The 25,235-nt window shown below is 44.7% G+C and overlaps 1 protein-coding gene across 1 annotated transcript in view; it reads right to left on the bottom strand.

Moving 5' to 3' along the window:
• Positions 1-595: 595 nt before the first annotated feature.
• Positions 596-25,235, bottom strand: part of SMOX (spermine oxidase) — a 46,994-nt gene continuing 22,354 nt past the window's right edge. The window contains exons 3-7 of the mRNA XM_059817842.1: positions 20,882-21,108; positions 12,325-12,498; positions 9,027-9,726; positions 2,105-2,265; positions 596-1,012 (exon numbers count right to left, since the gene is read on the bottom strand). Of these exons, the coding sequence (XP_059673825.1) occupies positions 875-1,012; positions 2,105-2,265; positions 9,027-9,726; positions 12,325-12,498; positions 20,882-21,108 (1,400 nt within the window). The 3' untranslated portion in view covers positions 596-874. The remainder of the gene's footprint in view (positions 1,013-2,104; positions 2,266-9,026; positions 9,727-12,324; positions 12,499-20,881; positions 21,109-25,235) is intronic.

The raw sequence follows: 25,235 nt of genomic DNA, 5'->3' as shown, positions 1-25,235 counted from the left end.
ACCTGGGGAGTTCCTGGAGAAACACTTCTGGTTTAGTTTCCTTAGAGAGAAGCCTAACTTGTACACATCAAACCCACTTTGTGAACAAAATCAGGTTTTGGAAAGTGGGAATGACTGGGGCACTCCCTTTAACACCAAGATACCATTCCAGACCAAATGTGGACACAGTCTCCAATGCTGCGATTCCTTTGCTAACTTCCCACAGACTGGCTGAGTGAACCCAGAGGGAAGACAAATTCCCCCAAGAAATTATAGGCAGATTCCCTGAAGCACAACGGCCCGCACAAGCTGATAGGTGACACACGGAGTTAAAAAAATAGTCATACAGAGTGATTTCTGTGCTAATCTGGACAAGGGAAATGACTGTGTCTCTAAGGCGCCAATTCTTTGAACAAACAGTAAGGTCAACTGGTACACTGAGTATCCAGATCCATCTCAAGATCCTCCTACTCCAAATTTTGTAGGAAGGGAGAAAACCCCTGTTTTCATAACGTTGAATAAAAGAGTTTCAAGTTACTGACTGAAGTGTCCAGAAAGTCCCAAAGCACCCAGTCTTTTTATTACAACATTTATTTTAGTATAGAAGGCACTTACTTACAATACAGAAAGAAAAAAAACCATATGATAGGCACCAAAAGTGAAGTTAGAATTAAAATGACAAACAGTTTACCAGACAAAAGGAGCACCCTTCCCTGTTAACAATACAGCACACGGAAATAAAGCTATTGATGACTAACTTTTTAAACAGTTATGGCATTTTTCTTTTAATAGAAAAAGATAAAAGATGTTCTACTGTGAACTGAAATAAAAAAGAACCCTCCACACACCTGTACAAGGATTTGGGAGTTGGTGGTGTTCACAAACATGGGGCCTTTCAGCTCCGGCACTGCAGGAGGTCCTGGTACATCTCAATGAGGTGAGCGGCCTCTCTCTGCCCAGAAAGCACAGCACCGTGGGTAGTGGAATAATACTTCCTGTGAGTGGCCTCCCCTGAAAACATCACCTGCATCGGCTGGGGAGGATAAGAAAAGTGGAAAAGCTCAGCAGCGCTTACTGGAAAGCAGACATGAGGCTAAAAGGAGACAAAACTTCCTGTGCCCTCTCACATCTCCATGAGCTGACACCAGTGTTTTTAGAGTGCTGGTTCTCAAAATCCCAAGGTGCACCATGGGGACAGGCACAGCACATGTCTGCCAATGTCAAGCTCATCCTCGTTGCTATGCCTGCACGGAGCTGTTTGCAGGGCTGAGGCACCATCACAGAGCCAGACTCTAGCTCCAATAACCTCAAACAAATCTGCACGACTCGCTGAGCACCTTACTTCTCTGTTGACTCCTCCCTTTGCTCCCCCGAATTATACTTTAGCCTTCCGCGCATTAAGGATTTATTTTTCTGGAGAAGGAAGGAAAAATAGTCGTGTCTCAAAACCCACAGGGTGAGACACAGTGTCTTATCTCTTACATCAAGTTAGGTGCTTACTAAAATTCCTGCCAACTCAGTTCTGAGGCAGGAATTTCAAGTCTCTCTCTTCCCTGTAAACTACACAGCCTAAAGCTCCTATATCTTTTAAAATCAATTTCTGTGCTGAACAAAATTACATGGTGGGGTCAGGCTCTGGGTCAGCAAAATGGACTGGGCAGATGCTTGGAGGCTGTATATTCATCAGCCATTGTCTTTGGATTTGGACACGCAGTCCTGAATGATGGGGTGAGTTTGGCTTAGTATGTTTCTGCTCATCAGCTGAGCTGTGGTAACTCTTTCCACGTGCGCACTTGTTCTCCATCCTATATTCAGAAAGCAAAGGCAGTGTCTGAGGAGCAAATTCATTGTCCCCTGCCAATGCATGAGTCCCTCAGCCAAGGACTGGGCCTCCCTCACACTCTACTGCCAACACAGAAAGATCTCCTAGTATGCACCTCTGGCACACTGAAGTGGTGAAATCCTACACACATCATTTGTTCGGACGGGGAAGGAACAAAAAACTGGCAAACACACTACTGGAGGCCCAACCAGAGATTGTCTCTTTCAACCTCCCTCCCAGAAAACACGCTGCCCAGCATCATGTTAGCCTTCATACCACAGAACTGATGTGGGCCATACTTACAGCAGTTTTAGAGCTTTCAGCATAAGGCAGTGGCTTAGCGAGTTTCTCTACATCAGCCCCACTAGACCCAACTTGGGTGTAAGAGTAGGATCCACGGAAGTTCGGATTGCTGCCCCAGGAGGACCGCAGGATCCGGCGAGGTTTTGGAATGTTTGGATTCCCTGGGTGGAAAGCAGAAGAAGACAAAAAGTAAGATCAGGTGTCCAAGAGAAAACATGGCAATGCCTGTGCAAGGTGTGGGGTGGCACGTATTCAGTCTGATTTATTGAGAATACCTCCTAGCAGAGCCTGCAGGCTACAGGGAAGAGGCCCTAAATCAGATCTCTTTTCTATCACTGAGTTCTGAGTATCTATATAACAGAAATAGCATGCCTTTTAATCTCAGCTGCGGTCTTTCATTTTGGGAAAGAGCATTAAAATGTTTATGTTCCTAAAAGATTGGGGAGCTTCAGGGAACACTGGACACAGTCTGGTTGAAAATACAGAGCATCTCCAGGTCTCATTTGCCATGGGGAACCCGGTGGTGATCAAGCACATGATTGATCTCACCTAATTTTAGGTATTTAATTGGGTGTCCAGTCTAAATTGGATGTTTCGGTAGTCTTGCAAGAGAGGTGCACCTCCAAAGAGGAACAGAGATAAGGATGTTAGAAGACAAATCCTCATTATGTGGGGTCATAGGAAAACCTGTCAGAAAGTGCTCAAAACCTGTATTACTCATTCCAACTGCTACCCAATCACCCCCCATAATTAACCTAAAATCCAACAGACCCATTTTGTGGGATACATATAGTATGGAAAGAAGGCTTTTGAGGCTGCAAGTAGGATTTCCAGATTGCTGTAGGATTTCCACTGCTAAGAGGATGTAGGACCTGTTGGTGTGGGGCACTTCAGTGCACCAATGATAGGGCCGTCATCAGCCACTGCTCCCATCCTAAAGCATACAGGAGCACATGGGATCCAGGACTGCAGCCAAGGCAGCCCACCAGCTGGTGCCACAAGAGCCTCAGGTAGGACTGAAATAGGGAGGGTCGTACTTTGGAGACCCTCTTGCTAGGCTGGTTTGAGACCACCTCAGTGTCATTGACCGAGATTTTGTTGGCATCCCATGATCATATCTGGCTTGGCAGGAGATGAATGGGGAGACAGGACATGGAGAATTGTAATGATGAGAAATTCCCTCTGCAGGACACCAGAGATCCACCCTTGAGACCACCCTTGAGGCAACCTCACATATCCAGGCAAGGTTCAGCTACTCAGGTTGAGTCTAAGAGACTGTCAGCACAAGAAGCAAAAGTAATTGAGACATGTTTGCATCTTACACAGTTCCTTTGCCTGTTTCAGACCCCTGACTCTGTAACATTTCAGCATGCTTAGCCTGCTATGAAGACAATCCAAATTCCCCCACTTTCTTCATCAGGGTTTAGAGAGGGAGACATCCAACTGTAAAGACTAGTGAGGCACTACATTATTTAGTTCTACTAAACAATTATTTAGTTGTGCAATTCCTTAAAATCGGGAGCAGGCTACTTCCCTGGTTCAACTACGGCTTTTAGGAGTATCGTGTGTCAACCAGAACTAGGAAATACAAGGCTGAAACACAGCAAAGGCACCTGGATGGCTTGCCAGAGTACACTGTGAACACTTTCTAACCAGTAACCCCCAGATCAAAATATGGCACCGACTAGCAAATAAATATACCCTACAAACAAAATACATCCTACAACTGAATGTTGTTTCAGGAGTAACAACTTAGCATAACAAAGCCTCTAAAATACGCTCCTCCAAGAATCTTCAAAGCAGGAATGCCTGGGATGGAAGTGAAAAGCCCAAGGGAGTCTCAGAACAGGGAGCTCTCAGATGCGTCAAGGAAATAAGTTATCACGTTTTATTTTTAAGGGCTGTGGGAAAGCCCAGGAGAACACACCATGAAAGCTGTTAGACAACACACCACCAAACAGGACCAAAGGAGTCATCCATCACACTGCATTACACAAAAACAATCGCATAATATATTTTCAAATGAAAGGAGTCTCTGCAGTGGTGGTGCCTCTTCTGTAGCTGGTGTTATGTTCTCATGTTCCACTGTTAAAGTAGCCAGAAGATTTTCAATACTAGAGTCAACAGTAAAATGTTGGTAAAAAGATGATTAACATTAGGAACACACAGCGTTACAAGCAATGAGATGAGGGCTTGTCAGCCTGCAGATAAGGCCACAGATCTGTTAAAAGACTGAAATTTATTAACGAAAGGGTTTGTAGAGTCATAAGCCCAATCAGCAATTGTGTAAATCCAGCAATATTTAATAAAGCAATCATCCAGACTGGTAAAATCAACAGCTTTGTCCCTCTCTAGTGCTTCCCATGGATGACCTTGCACTGTGTATACAAGCAGGTAAGCAGCAGCCTTCCCACCGGGGAATTATTCTTCACGTAGCAACTTCATCACAAGGGAAACTGCAGCACAGCAACATGAAAAATGTGGCCTTGGGCAGATGGCAGAGCTTCATGCTGAGATGCCTGAGCCAGCTGCCAGCGTGGAGCAGAGCTAAGGAGCCTGGGTGCATTACAACACAGCTGTACAGCTCCCACAGCCGAAGCCAGTCTCCTTCCCTAGCACCATGCTGTGTGGTGCAAACATACCAGCTCTCACGAGCTCCTTTAAGGTTCCTCAACGCATCAGACCGCATGAGCATGATGCAGGTGTCCACTGTGCAGCTACTGTGCCCCTGCGCTTTGGCATTTATGCACCTTTTAACGTAAGGAGCTGTTTCTAAGAGAAAAACCAGGAGACCTTCATTTCTGCTGCGCACAGAGAGGAGGGACTTGGCTGAAGGTCACATGGGAACAAGGTAACATAAGCTCTGATCCTGAACTGTTGTTTGCAAGACAGAAACTACAAAGACTGGCAGGGCCACTCTCATTCAAGCAACATATTTAATTGGACTTTCTCAACCTGCTCTTAAACACATGGGTGAACATGTGCATTTGCCTACAGATTAAGTAACAATTAATACAGACATGGAAACTTCTAAGTTTCCACTGTCCAAAGAGAGATAAAATGGCTAAAAAAGGACTTTAGTCTTCACTGAAATAGGAGCGCACATATCTTTATGCCAGATTCCCACTTGTGAAGCTATGGAAGACAACTCCATGTGCCTCAAACAATCCCGTCTTTATTCAGGTCCTGGGAGGTGTGGCTACATGGATTTATTGATTATATGGGGCTGATTACGAGACACAGGATTATCATAAAATCAGCTCACAGGTCTAAATTAAGACACCCAAATTTAGTTGCCCACCTGAAAGCAGTGTATCTAAGACCCCATCAAGGCCAACAGAGATCTGTGGTACCCACACATTAGTGTCTACAGCCACCAGACAGACATTAGGGTATCCCAGGCGTTCACGTGGGGCTGGCAGGTACGAAGCAGAACCTAAAAGAGATCCGTTCCCCTCTAGAGAAATAGCTGGAGGATGGGAACAACAACTCAGGGCATCTCCAGCCGCAGCTTGACAAATCAGTAAGTCCTTCAGGCGGGAGCAGGCCTGCAATGACTGCCTTCTGGTTTCTAACACTCGGAGCTTAGCCAGCAAAGAAACCAGAGCAAGACTTGTGATTGTTCGAAGGCATCCCATTTCATCAGATTTAGAAGACACTGCTTTTCAGCCATCCAGTTGTGAAAAGCAGTAATTGTCAATGGTTCTTAGGTCAGAACAATGCTCAGAGCTTTTCACAGCAAACCCAGATAATCTGCAACACTAACCTGCATGTGAAATTTAAGGTCACAGAGGCAGATCATCTCCTCTCAGGGATAAATCCTCAGTGTGAAATAACACCGAGTCTAAAAGAATGGATTTAACACAGGACTGGTCTAACACCCTCTGAAGCCAAAGCAAAGGCCTCCATGAGCAACGGACTGGGAAAACACAGCTGAAGATGGGAACCCACCTGGCTAATGCATTAATTCTTTAATAGAAGAATAAGAAATAAGAACGTGGGGGATTTTACACCCAGAACACCAAAACTACAAAAGGCAAAGTGAACATTAAAAGGCTCATACTACCTACTTTCATTATTGACTATAAGGCTCTCTCTATACTCAGTAGAGAAAAGCTTCTTCAGAAGATGTCACAGAGCACCAAGTGAGGCGTGGAAGATCTGAACTGCCTTATGGAAGAGTCTGTCTTTCCACTGAGCTTAGGATCCTAGGAAGACCAGTTTTCCAACTCAGTCAGCTCACTTACACGAAGCTGGGTGGTGGGAAACACTTTAAAAGCTGGGTTTGGTGGTGCTAATTGGACCAGAGGAGACAAGTCATTTTCAGAAATGACTACAGTTAGATCACAGACAGAAGGCTGTTTTGTACCGCCACCAACCTCCTCCTAGCTGGACTAACTCACTTTCACATTCCTGATGAAACACATTAGTGAAGAACATGGTAGGTGCATGGAGAGCTGTGCACACTTCTCTTATTTCAGCCTGATGGGCACCTGGTCCAGATTAGCCTTGAGATAGTGCGTCTTCTGTGAAGCCTCTAGGGAAAATGGGAGCAAGGATTACAGGATAAACCCAGCTACCTTAGCGAGGCCATCCTGGAAGATCTGTGAAAAGGTCTTCTACAAACTAACAAGTTTTTTGGGCAGAAAGTGGAACAGGTCATGTTGTGTAATGGGTACTCCAAGGACAGGTTTTCTTATCACAGTTTCGAGCAGCTGAGAGGTGATCTCTCAGTTTATCCACAAAATGTTCATTGCAGTGCAAGGCCCTGGTAAATTCAGTCTGAAATTCTCCAGGGTTAGATAACCCACGATTAGCAGAAGGCTGAGATACAGTTCACACTGCTGAAGGGGCTGATGGACAGTGACCAGGTGCAGTATCAGCTGGAAGAGCAACTGCAGCACATACCAATGACCCAGTGCCAACATATTTCCATCCTGGGAGGAAGAGAGGAACATCCAACACATGCAAACAATAACAACAGTGAAGGAGCCCAAGAAGGAAAAGGGAGAGTATACTCCCATCTGCCAAACTAAGAGAGACTCAGAAGAGCAAAATTCCCACTGATGAATCGAGGTGTTTTAGAGAAAAGTGGTCCTAAGCAAGAAGAGCTGCAACAAACAAGGTTGTTTATATGCTCTGGGAGACGTCAGCACTGCAACAACTCGGCCTTAAAGATAAAAGTCTCCTGCTACGCCTGCGTAGGGCAGCAGTTGGCCTGCTAAGGTCAGGAGGAAAGAAGGCATGTAAGTACTGACATTGCAACATAACACAGGGATACCCAACACCACTGAAAACAGACAGCTCAGGAGACAGAAGCTGCCCAGAGTCGAGCATTCACTGAGGTGAGTGTTGGTCTCTTCTCCAAAGTGACTAGTGATAGAACAAGAGGAAATGGCCTCAAGTTGCGCCAGGGGAGGTTCAGGCTGGATATTAGGAAAAATTTCTTTACTGAGAGAGTGGTGAGACACTGGAATAAGCTGCTCAGGGAGGTGGCAGAGTCATCATCACTGGAGGTGTTCAAGGAACGTGTGGACGTGGCATTGTGGGACATGGTTTAACGGGCATGGTGGTGTTGGGTTGATGGTTGGACTTGATGATCTTACAGGTCTTTTCCAACCTTAGTGATTCTGTGATTCATCCTACTCCTCTGCAGACTGCAGGGGAGCCACAGGTTCATCATCCAACATAAACACCACACCGAACAAGCTGAAACAAGGATTCAGTTTTGGTCGCTGAATCCAGTGTCTACCCTATGATTTCTGAAGAGAGCAGTAAAATGTAAAACCTCTTTTGGCAGTAGCCAGTTATGCAGGTAGTCCTCAGGTTCCAGGACCCTTTCTCTAGACCTCCATGTTGTTGGTAGCAAATGGTCTGTAAGCACAGGGGAAAGCTACACTTGTGAAGACAAATTTCTTCAGTTAATTGGAGGTCCATGGACAAGAGGTAAGGCTGGAAACCCACTGGGTGTTGAGATTTGGCTAACACGAGCTAGCAGGCAGATATAAATCACTTAATCATGGGACCCATCTCTAGAATAGCATAAAATACATCTGATCTTGCTTTTTAAATTGCTTATAATTATGTATAAATTTAAAATCCTTATTTCAAGACTGCCAACGAGTCAACCACTATTTCTTTCAGCGTTACTACCTTATACTTGCACTTGTACAACGTCTTCCACTCAAGGGCCTCCACAGACACAAAAAGCCCTTTTCTTGGGAAGGTGTGCAACCTGTAGAGAAGTGACTGCAGACCAACTGAGGCCCAGTGTGTTCAAGTATTACTACTTTTAGTGAATTCATCTTGGATTTTCTCAGTATAATACATCTAAGATCTGTCTTGCTCCAACTGCTGCCTTTAATGTGATGTGTGCTCAGTAAATCTGAAATCTGTGAAGTCCAGGAAGGTTTAAGTGAGGTACCCACAAAACGGGAACTCTCAAGATCAATGGATTCTTTGAAATTTAAGCAAATGAGATTTCCATATAGCCTCATGTTGAACGGAAGTCAGGGATGTGATTCAACCACCACATCTCAGCTGATCTAAACAGGTTCAACTCCACTGGCTCTAAAAGAGCTATCCTGCTTTCCACAGCCAAGATCAGTCCTCAGGAGCCCCGAATCTGACAGTTCCAGCTGCTGAGGAGTTATTTGTGATTAAATAAAGCAGAGGATGTGGAATCCTCAAGCACTTCTGCCCACCACTTCCTGAGCTGGTTATCAGCCCCTCTGCATAAATAGCTTTCAGGCACACCCAAGCAGGAGGTATGCTGGAAGCACACGCACAGCCCATTCAAAGGAACATAAAATGCCAAAGAACTAAAAATTACTTTAGTGCATTTCCTTCCTAGCGGCTATTCAACACCCCAGCCCCACTCTCCCTCTTCTCCACTCACCAAAGGAACCAGAGCATGGCTGACCTGTAAATTTACGTAGCATTTCGGTGCAGGTTTCTGCCACAGTTTCATCATCACATTTCTCCATAATCAAAGCCTCTTCTCCACAGATCCAGCCACTCAGGACATGGCCGTACCTCTCTGGTGGGTAGAGGACATCAAAGCTGCAGATCTTCTTGTACCACAGCTCCTCGGGATAAGTCAAGCTCTCACTCTCTGCCTCATCTTCCCAGACAAACTGGATGCTGTTGCATTCAGAGCTCCAGAAAGGCTCTTCAAACTCCAGGAAAATCTTGTCAGTCGTATTGATTCCTAGTTTCTCAATGGCCATCACCTTCTCCTCGGGCAAGCGGGGATGAAACAGGCTCTCATGGCGTTTCTTCAAGACTCCCAGGGACACAGTCACAATGACATGGTCAGCTGGGATGAACTCACAGTCCTCACACTCTACAAAGACATCAGAGCCCTTGTCCTCCTCGGGGAGGTCACTGTTGTGGTCAGCCACCCTCTCAATCTCCTTGCTGACCGACTGGTTCCAGTGGATGCACTTGACCGGCTTGCGGAGCTGAATGACAGACTCGGGAATGGAGCGGGCCAAAATCTCCACGATCTTAATGAAACCGCAAGGAATGATGTGATGAGCCCCAGGTATTTCGGTCCACTCCCCAAATTCACTGAGCGAGACTTCATCCATGCTGTGGGAGCTGCTCTCACAACTCTCTACCTAAGGAAAAGCAACACAAAAGCAACATTGCCACAGGGCAACTCATTTTGCCACAGCACAACATAGCAAAGGCACAGAGGAGCTGCACAAGCTGCGAGTCCTGAATCCCACCCTTAAACCACATTATTTTTGCTAGTAAAGAAGTGTTTGGCCATAGGTTTGACAAAATCAATCCTTAGCCTTCCTTCCAATCAGAGAAACCATTTTTTCATGGTAGTAAGCTGTATCAGCTTTGGTTGCATCAGCCACGGTTGCATCATGCAGAGTTCAGAGATGATGTCTTTGCTTCTGCATGATTCTGGATTACAGTTCTGACTGTTTTCTATCATTTAAAACCCACTTCACTGGCCAGGGACTGGCTGCTTGGTACTCCTACAACAGAAGCTGGAGCTATGTTCATCAGGTGCTCTTTCCAATGTTAATACATGCTCCCATGAGAAGCCATCAAAAACTTTTGGCAACTATTTCTGCTGTCTGCAGCTTTCAACATGCTGTCAAACAGTCAGCAATCAGCAAGCTAACAATCTGCTGGAGGTGAGTGGACCCAACATAGAAGGAACTGAAGGAGACAGAAAAGGGAAATGCCAAGATGTGCGACACTTGTGTTTGATTCACTTGATGGGATGATCAAAGCTTTAGATTTGGGATCTGTTGGTTAATGTTCACAGGAGTATTAGGCATAGCTGTAGCTTCCAACAGTCCCTGGAACAAAGGCAGGATGTTTGGCCTGTCTTGTGGTAAGTTTCTAATGATAATACTGATGCATGGGACACAGTGATCTTAAAATCTACAAATCACCAGAGTCACAATGATTCTCACACTGTAATTTTTAAGCATTTTAGGTAAAGGGAACATTACAATTCCTCGCCTCACCCTTTGGCCAATTTTCCAGGCCTTTCCACACTTCAATGACCATGTTTGGAAGCCTGGAAAGCCTAGACCCTCTCCCTGGTGGGAGATCCTGGTGCAGGGCAGGAACCTCTGTGCTGGGCTAAGATGTCAAGCAAACCAGTGGAAGTTGTACTAAGTAGCTCACAGGCTGCTCCTGTGACTGTATTGACAAACAGGTGGTCGCTCCTTCCTGGTCATTGCCCAATGACTCAAGTGAAGGCTGAGCAGACACAACTGCTGGGCCAGGTTGCCAGCAGCTAGGTCTTGAAGAAGACATATCCTCTGAGACTGCTGTGGTTCCACCCCATCTGATGGTTGAGCGAGCACTCTCCAACACTCACCCACGGTCAGTTCTGCTGGCCCACAATACAAACCCTGCACCCTGGGCCACACAACAGGCCGCTCATCCTGCCTGGATGCTCCCCCAGGACACTCCACGTTATGAAGGTAACAAACAGTGATGGCTATTTGATTCTTTCAACCATGAAGGAAAAACGCCAGGGAGAAAAACAGGCAACTATCAAGACTATACTTTGCCTGAGACACCAGCTAATCCCCACTCTCTCAGCAACCACTCTGATCTGATAGTCTTAAGTGTCAGAAGCTTTGTTGTTCTCAGATATGTACACGAGAAGGGATTTGCAAGACTTGCAGAAAAGTCTCTGGCTGTGGCAACCTGTAGCAACCACAGAAGTAACCACCAGGAAAACCAGAGCTATATCAAATGACTAACATTGTCTGCACGGGTGATGTTACATGGATAACACAATAAATAACTAGTCTTTATGTGGCAGCTGTGGAGATGCCCTGTGATACAAGCTCTTGGGTTAGGACACTGAGATATCAGAACAGCGCTCAGGACACCTGGGTTCAAATCTCAGCTTTATCACAGATCTCCTGTGAGACTCTTTAGGTCTTCCTCTCTCTTTGTTTCAGCTTCCCACCCGTAAATAGTGAATACCATACACTTACCCACATCAGAGAGTCCTGCTTGCCTCCCCTGCCTCATTTCATAAGTCTTTAAGTCATTATAATTGAAATACAAATGACTGTTACACTTTACTTGTGGAGTGCTTGATGCAGCATTAAGTCCTCATCCCACAGAGATCTCACTTAGGCCAAGGCATCAAGGAGACAAAAAGAACTAAGGAAGCCGTGAGGAAAGATGATTAGGACATGGGTTTATACAATCTACCGTTGATTTTATTGCTTTACCTTCAAAATGCTGTCTAGGGATTTCTTCAGCAAATTACTAGTATTAAAGTTACATTTCTTCTGGTCTCTGAGATATGGACAGAGGCAGAAGGGGGTGAAAGACACTCAGACAGGATCCTGGGGTCCCAGGTGTAAGGCACAAGACATAACTAAAAGAAGCTGACAATAGAGTAGCTTCAGGTGGTAAGAAAATGTTAAATCACACCACAAAATTTAACAGGGCCTAGGAAATCCCCATCTAATTAGAAAGCCAGAAGTTTAAGGTAAGAAAAAAAAAAAAAAAAGAATAAAGGCATTATTTCTTGCAGCCCCCTGCCTTCGGATATGCCTCACAAGGAAAATTTGTCAATATGGACACAAACTGCCCCAGCTGCAAGAAAGAGACCACAGAAAGCAATTCCCCAGTGATGGGCAAGGGTTAGCTAAGTGTCTGAGGTTCAAGATTTGTCTGCTCTTAGTTAAAACATAAAAAACAAGAACGTGCACACACACCTTAAGGTACTGCTGGATCATGGCTAGCTTCAGCCTCTTGACGGCCTCTGTGTCATCCGGATCAGCCTTGACACGTTTGCGCACTACGTCCCGTGTAAAGACGCCCACACTATTCTGGCTCTCAGCATTGACTGGTTTACCTCGTTGGAAGAACTCCTGAGTCAGGTTATAGACCTGCCAGAGACAGGACAGAAAGACGGACAACGTGATTCACAGCAGAATCCAAGCCCCAAGCAGGATACAACTTCTTCCATCCAAAACCAGCACATTCAGATCACCTTCTCTTGCCAGCTTTAGAGATCAGCTTTGGCAGTTTTCTGTGCACTCTGCTCCAACGCCATGTCAAGTTGCACCCACAGCTATGCTGGTTAGAAGGTAGGAAGCAACACTTCCTCCAGGCAAAGATAACCAACCCTACTCACCTGCAACAGTCTAGTTACTATTAAGTCATTAACTTACTATTAAGTTATTTTTTAATTTGAGCATGTCCATTCTATCACTTGCTGAAGACCAAGTGAGGCAGTCCTGCCTTTTTCAGTAGCTAAAGCTTGTTGTTCAACCAGCTGTTTAGATGCTGCAGCCGGATCAGTAAGCCAAGTAAGTGCAGACTGCATAGCACCTCCGCAGAACAGGTTTGGGTTTGCTATGTGTAATCTCTGGCTCTGCTGAGCAGTGTCACAGCCTGACTTGGCACCAGTCTCCATCCAAAGTCTACTGGGAGCGAACTCAAGCAGCAGGACCCATGTACTTCCTCGCATCTGACAATAAAGCACCAGGTCTTCTCCCACCCTAGTGTCTCAGGTGCAATCCCAGGTTGCGGGGCCCATACATTTGACTGCTCTAACCTGGAACCAACCCTTTCACCCTCTCCATTATTTAGCAATAATGCCCAGGAATCCACCAGGATGGGGGAATTCAGTTTCATAGTTACTTTTCCTTTGTCCCTTGAAAAACAGAAAGCAACCAACACAGGCTTAGCAAAGAAATTTTGTATGCACACACATTTTACTTGTTGAGCACAAGACAGATATAGATCCATGAAAAACAATGACATCTCCAGTAGCCCTCTACCAGGAGCCAGCCTGAGGAGGACCCACAAGAAAAATCCCCTTCTAACAAATCATTCTTCTTTGAAGGAGATCTTCCTGACATTTTATTAACCCCAGTTTTCCACTGTACAAGCGACTCAAAAGCAAGAAAACAACCATCCACCTTGGCCACCTGCTTGTGGCTGTCTGGAATAATCAGTACTTCTGTCTGTAAGATTGCCAGAAGAGCCTGCAGTTGAATCATGGCCCCTTATTTCCATGGAAAAACTCCCAGGAATCTTTTAACACAGGAAAGCTTTTAAAATATGCCTCGCAGAAGTGCAACTCATCCCATTAATGACTTGTTTGTCCAGAATGAGTCACTTTCTCATTTATATCATGTCACAGATGTACACAGTACACTTACAAATAGAGAGGCAAGATGCCTGCTTGGTGAGTTTTTCCTGTCAAAGATGGTTTGATTACAACTTACAATCCTTTTTTGGAGACAGATCGTTCAGACATACTGAGGAGTTCAACTCAAAAGTAAATGCCTGGTAGGAGGACAGCAACACTGTGGCAGCCTCTCCTTCAAAGGCTCCTATAGCTTCCCATTCTCTGCTGATATGGCTAATTCACCATGTTTTAGTTTCTTCCCACCTTCATGCTCCCCAGAAGCTTGATTTTCTCTTGGGTTTTAGGAACAAAGTGAATTTGAGGAGGCAAAATAGAGGGATGATGAGGAAAGGGAGGTAGTGATGGAAAATGCATGGCAGTGGTAGGAGTAAGAGAGAGCAGGTCTGTGAGTGAATGGAGAAAGGAGAGTAGATAAGGACAAGTAAGGGACGAGGAGGAAACAATTAAAAAGTGAAAGATGGAAAAAAGGGGAAAATAAACTACAAAAACAAAGAAGTAATCACAAGAAAATTGAGTAGAACTGCTGAATACAAAAGGTAACTACAGACACTGATTTGGACACAGTCTTCCATGGACATTTCCAGAAAAGAATGTGGAGACCAATGCCCTATATGAAATGAAGGCTTCCAGCAAAGGAAAGGAAATAGTGTCTTCTCTGTTCCCAAATGTCAAAAGCTCTTTGACAGTTTCAACATCCCACGGTTCTCAGATCCACTGATTTCTGAGGCCCAAACCACTTCCAGCAAGTACAAGCTGCATAGACCTTGCGTCAGCATAATGCAGCTCAGCCTTCATAAGCCGATTGCACACTGTAAGCAGATAACGCATTCACAAGACAAGCAAAGCTGTGTTAAAATCCAGCTACCATTTGGCCAAAAGGATAAGTGAGCCATGGGTATGTTTTTATTAACTGTTGTATTCTTCATTGACCAACACAGAAAAGAGCAGAAATGCACAGTTGTCTGTGCTGTAAACATCAAGTAAAGTCTTTCCTATATATGTTGTCCCATCAATCAGACAGCAGGTAAGTATAATCACCACCAGGACTTACTATTTTTTCTCAAAATCCCTGTTATTTCTTTGCTTTTCTCTTCTTGGGGGTGCTGAACCATTTGATGAAGAACAGAAGGTAAAGCTGTTGTAGGAAAGAAGCAAGAAGAGAACCAACAGCAGCTCCTACATTAAGAGATACTTTCTTATAATAAAAGAATCAAAAAAATGCTCAACATGTATTCTTTAATGTACACATGCAGTGAACATATCCTGTAAAAGAAACCATGGAAAAGGTTCACTAGAAGTCCCATTTAAAGTAGGTTTCTAATGAAGTAGGAGCAGAATTGTTCTGTCTGGAGTTGAGTTACCTGGGCTTTGCTTCCTTGGATGGGAAACTGCTCATAGTAACAGAAAGCATCATCATGCCTATGGGTCCGCCTCTGAAGTCATGCGTATTAGGCATTCGTGAGATTTGAACACGCTTTCTCCTTCAATCATTTCATCATGATGTGATGACAGAAGGATTCCTGAGAGAGTTCAAGTGGGCTTTAATTAAAAAAGCCTGCTGAAAGGCAGCATCAAGAACTACCTGAAAGATTCTGCTGATTTCCTAGTTAACTCTACAAAATATCCATGCATCCAAACTGAGAGCACCGGGCCCATCAGCAAGGAGAGCTACACCATATACAGTCCAGACTGATTTCCCTTTCCTATTATCACAGACCTAATACAAGCAGGAAGAAAAAAATAAGGACAGACCGCATCATCTCCCAGCTCCTACCACTGGCAAACTCACATCCCAGCACAATGACCTAATTGTGTCTTGCTCCAAAGCTCCTCTGGGTTTCAGCAGAACAACTAGCCCTAGAAGCCTCTCTGCAAGAACCATCAGCAGAAGCAAAAGATGCAGAATATCTCAAATGACTATTCATTCTATGCAGATTTTCATCCCTAATTGTGAGGGTTTGCATACAATCCTGTGGGGAAATGAGGCTGAAGATCAGAAATTAAAAGGAGTTAATTGAATGGTCATAACCTTACAATGGCTCCACTTCGGCTTAGATCTTCTGTATTGTTTCTGACCAGCTTTGGGACATCCCACAACCAGGATCTCTGCAGAGAACATGGGTACCACCAGGGATGTCCTCTCTGTTACCTACAGGCTTCCACCTACACGTGTTTACTACATACGTGCTCCTCCACCACAGGAAGAGGCAGTCTCTTAGGAAGAACAAATCTAAATAAAGAAGTTTCTCAGCACTGAAGGAGGTCAGGAAAGCACATCCCAATCCATGCTCCTTCCTGTTAGCACCGGTGACAATCCGTACCATTGTCTTTGTCTTACTTGGCTTAAAAACTGCAGTGACTTAATCCCCGGTCAGTAAAAAACCCCCGATGGAGATAGGTCCATGCTGTTACCAGGCCAGACATCTGTCAGGGCAATAGAGGGGCAGGGAGGGAACAGTGACTCGCAGTGGCCCTTTGGTCCTGCTTTCTATGATAAAGCAAGGCAAGGCACTGGAGCTTAATTGGGGATGGCACGAAGCCCAGCAGAGGGTGGGGGTGAGAAGGGTGGAAAACTTTGTCATTTTTGGCTGCATCCGTCTCCCAGAAACTGCGCAGCACACAGGAGAAAGCTGACAGATAACAAGGCCATTAATTAGCTGATTGTTAAAGGGAGGGTTCCTGTGAAGCAGGTCTTTAGGGATCATATCCTTACTGAAAAGCCTAAGTAAAAATAGGCATTTTTTCTAAATCAGGCTGGCTGATGGACTGTGAAATTCTTGGGCAGGCAAAGCAGTGTGATTTTTCACCTGCCTTTAACTAGTCAAGCTCACCACCTCCCTCCCACCCTTCACAAATACCTGGGAGTTGGCTTTAATTCCTCTTTGGAGAGGGAAATGAGGATTTAGCAGGGACAGAAGAGCAACTCTGAGATGGGTTGTCCCTATTCACATTTTCCCAGCAGTTATACACACACAGAGGCAGTGAAGCTGCAGACATTACCCTCAGAGGTCACATTCCTGTCACTTTTCTTTGAGGGTCATGCAGATGCGGTATAAGCAGGCAGAGGCCAAAATCCTCCCCCAGCCCCAGGATACCCCCAGTTATCCTAGCAGGAGTGTAGAGGAAGGTGGGAAGATTATGAATATGTGGTACGGACATCACACCCTGGGGAACCTTCCAATGCTGGTGTCCCCTTCCTTTGAGAGGCTGACCAAACGGACAGATGATGACCCTGAGCAGTGCCAGCCCCACACAGTACATGGTCTAAGAAGGCTATTTGTAAAACAACAGTGGCTGGAGAGCTGTCCTGCCAACAACAGGCTCAATGCCCTTTCTCATGGTGCATCGTTTGGCAACGTGTGGTTGGAAATCCAGGTAGCTGCTCTGCAGGACTGGAAACCTTCCTTACAGGCACTGCTCAGTTTGCTAGTGCTCTCACAGAGGAGGATTCAGGTCATCTCTGTCACAAGCTCATGATAGGTCTTGACTGACTTCAAAGCAGTGCAACAGCCCCTCAGTTAAGGCAGCCTCTCATAGGGAACTTTCTGCTACAGAAATGAAGAGCTGAGCAGTCTTACTGCTCGGCTTCCTCGTAACCAAATAAAGGCTTCTGTGAGGCATCCCTACAGCTATTAAAAATTCAGGCTACTGCAAACAAAAAGAAGCAAAACTTGTATTGAAGTAGAAGAAGCCAGCCAAAAAAGATTGGACAAGTGCCTGGAAAAAGCACAAGAACTTTCCAAATGAACTAGCGAGGCAAAGCTCTGGAGGTACTGGGGTGCCTTGCCTTTCACACCAGGAAAATTCAGCACATAGAGGAGAGACCTCGCCTTGCTAGGGTCCAGCTTCAGTGACTCCACATACCCAAGTGAAATACTCAAGGGAGACCCTCTGCACTTTGCATTCACTAGAATTTGGTATCCAGATGACAAGATAACTGGGGCTAGAGAGAGAACAGATGGAGAAGCAGAGCAGAAGGTGTATGCTAGAGCCCAAACACATGGCAGCAGCTGCAGCGAAAGAAGGGCAGTGTGTGAGCGCATGGGAAGTGAGCTGGCTGTGCAGGGGAGGGCAGGCATTTGAAACTGTGACAAATTTAGCCCCGTTCATTCAGGACTACATTTTCCACTGTTAATGCCAGTGCTCCTGATTAGGCTTTGTGTCCATCATGTGGTTGCTGGTTGTTTTGGTTTGTTTTTTTCTTTTCAAGCCAGGACAGCATGTGTCACAGCCTTTGCTTTCTCAGCCTTTTCTAAAGGGGGAGATGCAGCCTCAGAGATGAGATGATGTGATGGTGGGATTGCTAACAGTAAGCTACCCCAAGACTCTGAAAAGGGTCTTGGGAGCTCCTGTGAGGCAGAGGAGGAGCCTAAACTCAGGATTTGGTGATCTGTAAGATGTTTTTTTATCATGGACAACTTCAAGACATTCTAACAGCACCTCTCAAAAAACCTACCTCCTCAACAGAAAAGAGACGCAGAACTGAAGACCAAATTCCTACTGTTCCTCCCCAGCACCTATTTCATCTCCAGTTAAAGCAACAGAGTATTGGCCAGCCAGGATGAAAAAAAATGATGAAATGGACTCTAGTGAAAATGCAAAGAAAAAAAATGCTGGGGTGTGGGGGACTCAACAAAACACAAACCAGAAATGCACCAGGCAGACTCAGCATGTGTAAACAGACACATTCTCTACACTTTATGCCAGAGGAAAAGGTCCCCAAATCCACACACCTGCTGCACATGCTCCTGACTGCCCACCCACCGGGGCACTTGTATTTCATACAGTCTTTTTTAACTGGAGGTTTTAAGGAGATGACGTAGCTTGCCTTAATTCCCACCTTTCCTATGCGGTGCAGGGAAGAAACCACTGTCAGCTGTCTTAAATCACTGAAGATGGTCCAATCTGACACCCCAAAGAGGCTGGGACAAGAAGCTCAACAAAACATGAGCTGCCCCTGCAAGAAATTCCAGCACACTTTGAAGGAAGACAGAGAAAGCACTTCCCCAGCAACAGCAATTAAGAGGTTGGCTGATGTCCTCTTCTTGGCTTAAGCTGTCCCTTACATACTTTTTATCGCAGAGAGTAGCTGTAGACATTTTTACAATCCATAAATGTGAAAGCCTTTTCTGTCTCCTAGCGATAAAGATATCCTGTGGCAGCGATAAGCTAATTATGTGTTGCATAAAGAAGATTAACTTTTAATGTGTTGTTCTCTCATGTCACTGGCTGCCCCCTTTCTCTTGCTTTAAAAGAAAGAGTAGATTTACCAAATTAATAATTTCTAAAACACTGACACCTTATTTTGGCCTTTCTCTTACCAGCTGTATCTCACAACTAAGTACCTCTCATCTTTGTATTCTCTTCTCATTTCAGAGTCTGCCTGCCTCTGACACCCTCCCTTTGCTGGAGATTTTCCTATCATCTTTGAGACAGGATGATCACTGAGCACTGCATGCAGTTTGACGGTGTTCCATTTACATAAATAATGCTGCTCACTGGAGTATTTTCACCTACTCCCTCTCCCTTTTCTAGTCTTAGTTACTGTCAATCTTGCTCCACACACATCTCACCTGTCTTTTTTCCTGGCTGGCTCTGGTTCTATTTTCAATCCAGTAATATGAAAAAGTTGTTCAGATTAATTACCTCCACCTAATTTTGTCCAAGAAGAATTCCTTCCCTGCCGCAGGTTGCTAAATTCCTTCCATAATGAGGTTTCGTTGAAATTCCTACTACCTCTCTCTAAAACGGAAATGATTTTGTGCCATCCCATCACAGATTCCAGTTCAGAAACCCAGGACAGTGTCAAAAGTCTTTTCAAACAAAAAAATCCCCATTTCTGCTCCCCATTCAATTCTTCATAATTCTTTACAGGCTACAGGGACTTTTCTCTTGGTGGCTTTCTAAATGCTCATGGACATATTTTTAAACATGAAATATGCAAGAATAACCTGAATCTAGTGTGTGTTTAGCCAAGCATCAAATACTGGTGAAGTTCACTGTTAGACGAAAATCTGAAGGCTTTAGGCATGGCTACAGCCTGATGAAAATAATAACGTTTTGCTCTACTTTATATAACCCACTGAGAGATGACATTATCTAGAGGACTAGACATTCTGCATTGACCCCCCCAAATGTACTTCATAAGTGGCATTAAAAAAAAAAAAAATGCAGGGAATAATTATAATTAACTTTGGCAAGCCTCCTTCTTTCACTTCACTCTACCTAAGGCCAAACTTCCTACTGAAAGCAGACGGAACTAATACCAATGTTTCATATGTGCTCAACACACAAATCAGTAAGAAACCCCATTTTCCCTCTGAAAGAAATACTAAGTTGACAGCAGCAGTGCTGAGTTACATGAAAGTAAATTTAAGCTTTTTTGTCTGAGTCTAACATTGGCTCATTGCTTTTTTAGCAGAGGTTAATCTTTCCACTAAACAAGCATTTTCATTTCCATCTTGCAGGCTTCTATTTAGTATTTTTAGGTTCTGCATCTGTAGTAGTTCGGGTTTTTTTCTATTTGGCTCTTCTGTCACATACTGAGGGCCCCCTCCTGAAGAGGATGTCACTGAACATCGAGCAGAAGTTAAAATAACCTTAAATTGAAGTCCACACTGGTCTGACTCTACCAGAAAAGATGTTCCTTTCCTTCTGATGCAAGAAAACTTGCAATTCCTACAATACACAGCACACTATGGTATTTATAACAGCAATAAAACGTCACAGGGCTACAATATTTAGCTGGTTGTTGCTAAGGTTTTACGTTCTACTTTGTTTAGTAATTTGATCCCTCTTTTACCCTTTTAATTAAGTAGCAACTTTCTAGAGCAAATGACTGGATCTCCCCAGCAATAGTTGCTGGAAGTGATTAAATTGATGACAAATGTGGAAAGATTGTTCTTCTTAACAACAGTGAGTTAATCCCACATCAGGGACGAATAGGGTATAGTTACAACAGATGAGAGCAAACTAAGTGTTGGTTTTTTTGCATAGAAATTAAAGACATTACTGGTTTTCTACCTTTGTCCAGTACCCGGAACGTTATAACTGTCAAGGGGTCCCAGTATTTCAGGCGAATCTACAACCTGACAAAGCAGCTGAATACCAACCTCGTTGTATAAATCACTGAATTCTTCAACCACATCTTTCGGGATCCTTTGCCCATTGTTGGTAAGATGATAAGCCACCCCATTCTTGGAGTAAAGACTGATCCGTCCAACACTTCTCTCACCATCAGTAGTCTCTTCAAGTAAACCATTGTCTTCTGCTAGATGATAGACTGGGTTTCCATGTGAACCATGAATCCACGTAGCTCCCAGTTCAAAAGTGGCGTGCCCTGCAGGAGAGTAAACCAAGCAGACTAGTTATAGAAGCCCGTTTTTCTGAAAGCGTGTCAAACTCAACCCTAAATAAAATGTACGTGTGCAAACCAGAACAATTGCTCAAGGACACCACATGTTTGAACATCACTTAAGCGAGTTTTCTCTGTTAGACAAGGGCAATGCCAGTGTTCTTCAAACCAGTCCTTCAGGATGCAAGTTTAGATAGTACTAGAAGGATGGGATGTTTCCAACACAGATACATCACAGTGACACACCTCTGATATGTAAGGCAAAATTCAGAATCTTCTAGGTCCCCAGTTCTTACCATGGTTGTTGCTAGCTGCTCTATCCTTGCTACTTGGCCTTTCTAAATCATCTTCTCTAAACCTGCACTTAAGAATATGACCAGAGAGTGAAGAATGTACTGCAGCACAAGCCATGTACTAGTGAAGGGGGTGTGGGAAGGAAAAGAGCTGTAAGATGCCACGCTGTACTATTGCAAAAAGGACATATAAGAATACTTACATAAATATTAAAGTCGTAGGGAAAGAATAGAGTACCTAAAGACTTCAAATATCCACTGTATTCGAGAGGAAGGGATGGATACCCAGACACAGGAAGAAAAGCATCTACAGCACGGAGATACAGGAAAAAAATTGGATTGCCCTGGGATAGCAACATTGGCCTGCATACTGAACCTTGTCCTGTGATTAAAAATGCATATTATTTGCAAATATACCTCAGATTAACTGCAATACAAAAATGCATTTCCATTCCCCAAATGAGTAAATAGGTTATATTTTATTATTTATGCCTTTGAAAACTTAAATCAGGTTCTTTAGAAAGATGTACTGTCAGGTTAAACGCTAAATGCATTTAGTCTTCATCACCTATACTCTCTGCCTGCAAAACACAGAGAGTTTGGTCAGTCCCACTCTCTCCCTTCCTTATAACTAACAGGGTTTCCACCAGGGCTCTGCCCCCACCTAAGCCAGCGCTACCACAACTGGACTGATAGCACAGGGAGATGTTCAGCAGCTGAAAGGAGGTGCTAAAAATAAGCTTGGGTCATGTCCTCCACCCACATTTTTATACATTCTCAGAAGTCCAAAGCTAACTGTTTCAAAGTCTGACAAAGCTGTGTTCTCCCAGCACCCCAGACAACACCACACTGCAGCTTGCTCTGCAGAGGTGTGTGAATGCCTGATTAAGGGGGATAGTTAATAGGATCCTGCTTGATGAAGAAAGGATTGTGAAGTTACCAGTCATCATATACTGTTTAACATGTAAATATATGCTCAGACAGAAAGACACTGCAGCACTATGCTATAATGCAGTCAAGTTTAACAGGTGAAAGCTCCAAGAAATGCTGCTCTCCAGCGGAGACATTGCCTCCAAGGGAAGCTCCACGTCTCTTGTTTTTCAAGCAACCACCTCGTCATTAAGGAGCGTGCTGATTGCCCTTCAAAATATGCATTACAGGACTCAAGAGCACAGGATTTCTACGTGTACCTAAAACAAAGCGTGTGCTTCAGAGCATGCAGCATCAAGTCACAAACGTGTGAATATTTAAGGTGCCGCAAACTCCAACACACTCCCAGAGCACCCAGCCTAGCGGAAATGACTGCTGTACATCGGCAGCCAAAGGTACAAAGCTCATAAATATTGCATGTGGCAGTCACCTTGTTAATGCAATCCTCCTGCGAGTCATCACATGCCAGATCAGCAGCAGGAATACTGCCTGCTGCTTTATGTCAGGAGCTTGCTCTCTGCTACACCAACAATCCTCCTGTATATAGCTCTTATTTATGGGGCACCTGATCTTTGGAAGAAAAAAATATGCCAGCAGGTCCCACTGTATTGGTGCTCGGTAACAATTATGATGTGTTCCAAGTTCTCCTGTTTTCAGTAGCTGTGTGGAATATAATCAAATACCAACAAATTAAAAATAGCCATTCTTGCCTGTAATACTTAGAAACTCACTATCATCACTACCAAGCAGATAAGCCTGTTGTTATCCAGTGTAAGTTACATGATAGATTATTTAAAATTGTAAAATTAAATAACATCTTTTTAAACAGAGATAGCTAATTTACTTTCAGGGCCTTAAAAGAATTTAGTTTCAGTATTAATCTACTTCAAATTAATCATCCAATACAACAAATAACAGAGAAAAATCTGCTTCCTATTCTGTGAATATAATTACTGAGACACAAGCAGCAGTCAAAACAGGCCTATACACAACAATATACCATACCAGCCATTTTCCAGAGGAACGCACAGATTGCGTAACAAGCCTTCTGAATACAGGAATACGGGAACTTTCACATTTCCCTTTGCAGCCCTGACTATTTCTTGGGCATCCTGTTGTGAAATATCTGCAGTGGATACAGATGTTATAGATCATGTACAAGAAACACACTTACAATCCAGAAACACACAAACCCTCTGCCTCACCTGTGCTAGAAATGATCAACCAAACCTCTCAAAATCCAAATTATTCCCCTGTGCTGAGTAGCAACATACTCTGTGCAGTTGAGGGAAAATACTGTCCCCTGCAAGACACTACACGGCTCAGTGAGAGTGGAAGGATTAGGATATAACCCTGAGAAGGTGCCACCGCAGCTCTGTTGAAGATGTAAATCGGATCGTTAGTCAAGTGTGCAGACAGGGGAGTGGCAAGACAAGTTTAGCATTTAAATGCCATTTAGGCAAGCAGATCAAAACGGTCCTATGTTGAAGACCCGGAACAACCACTTCTGTAACAGTTTTTTGTAAGCTTTAGCCAGTTCTAAGAAGTGAGCAGGTTTTGCATGCCCCAGGTACAATCTTGCTGCTCCAGGCAGTACAGAAGAAGAAAACACAGCCCAGCAAGTTTGCTGATGACACAAAACTGGGAGGAGCGGCGGGCACACAGCAAGGCTGCACTGCCATTCAGCGGGACCTGGACAGGCTGGAGAGTCGGGCAGAGACGAACCTGATGAAATTCAACCACGGCAAGTGGAGGGTACTGTGCCTGGGGAGGAATAACCCCACGCATCAGGACAGGTGAGGGGCTGACCTGCTGGAGAGCGGCTCTGTGGAAAGGGACCTGGGAGTCCTGGGGGACAACAGGATGACCATGAGCCAGCAATGTGCCCTTGGGGCCCAGAAGGCCGGTGGCATCCCGAGGTGCATCAAGAAGAGTGTGGCTAGCAGGGCGAGGGAGGCTATCCTCCCCCTCTACTCTGCCCTGGTGGGGCCACATCTGGAGGACTGTGTCCAGTTCTGGGCTCCCCGGTTCAAGAAGGACAGGGAGCTGCTGGAGAGGGTGCAGCAAAGGGCTACAAAGAGGATTAGGGGACTGGAACATATTTCTTGTGAGGAAAGGCTGAGGGACTTGGGTCTTTTTAGTCTGGAGAAGAGAAGACTGAGGGGGATCTTATCAATGCTTGTAAATACTCCAGGGGTGGGTGCCAGGAGGATGGGGCCAGTCTTTTTTCAGTGGTGCCCAGTGACAGGACGAGAGGTAACAGGCACAAACTTGGTCATAGAAAGTTCCATCTAAACATGAGGAGGAACTTCTTTACTTTGAGGGTGGCAGAGCACTGGAACAAGCTGCCCAGAGAGGCTGTGGAGTCTCCTTCTCTGGAGATATTCAAAACTCACCTGGATGCATTCCTGTGCAATCTGCTCTAGGTGAACCTGCTCTGGTGGGGGGGTTGGACTAGATGATCTCCAGAGGTCCCTTCCAACCCCTGTCATTCTGTGATTCTGTGACCATGCTGCCCTTTTGCCCTTGTACCAGGGAATAAGGAGTTTCTGAGCATGTGCTGCTTCTGAAGATTTCTTCACCACCCAACAGAGCTCCAAAACTGTTTGGCTAAAGGGCATGTGAATCCACAAAGCATGCAAGGAGCCAGAACATGGACCCACCTTGGGAGAGAACTGCAGTCTGTACCCACACAGTGTAGCTTTGATACTTTGCAGAAGGTAAGAAAAGACAGAGAGTTTGTAGTTTTAAGAAAGGAATTAAAAGATCAAGACTTTGTATTCCAGTCCTCTGCTCTGCAAGTAACAGTTACATCTACAAACTGCAGGATCTCCACCAGACTGAAAAGCCTGCTCTTGTCTCATGTTAGTTAAGAAGTGTTAACGAAGT

Source organism: Gavia stellata, chromosome 5 (genome assembly GCF_030936135.1).
Source record: "Gavia stellata isolate bGavSte3 chromosome 5, bGavSte3.hap2, whole genome shotgun sequence".
Lineage (NCBI taxonomy): Eukaryota > Metazoa > Chordata > Aves > Gaviiformes > Gaviidae > Gavia > Gavia stellata.
Note: the sequence above shows the minus strand (reverse complement) of the source record. Positions and strands in the feature narration are given on the sequence as shown.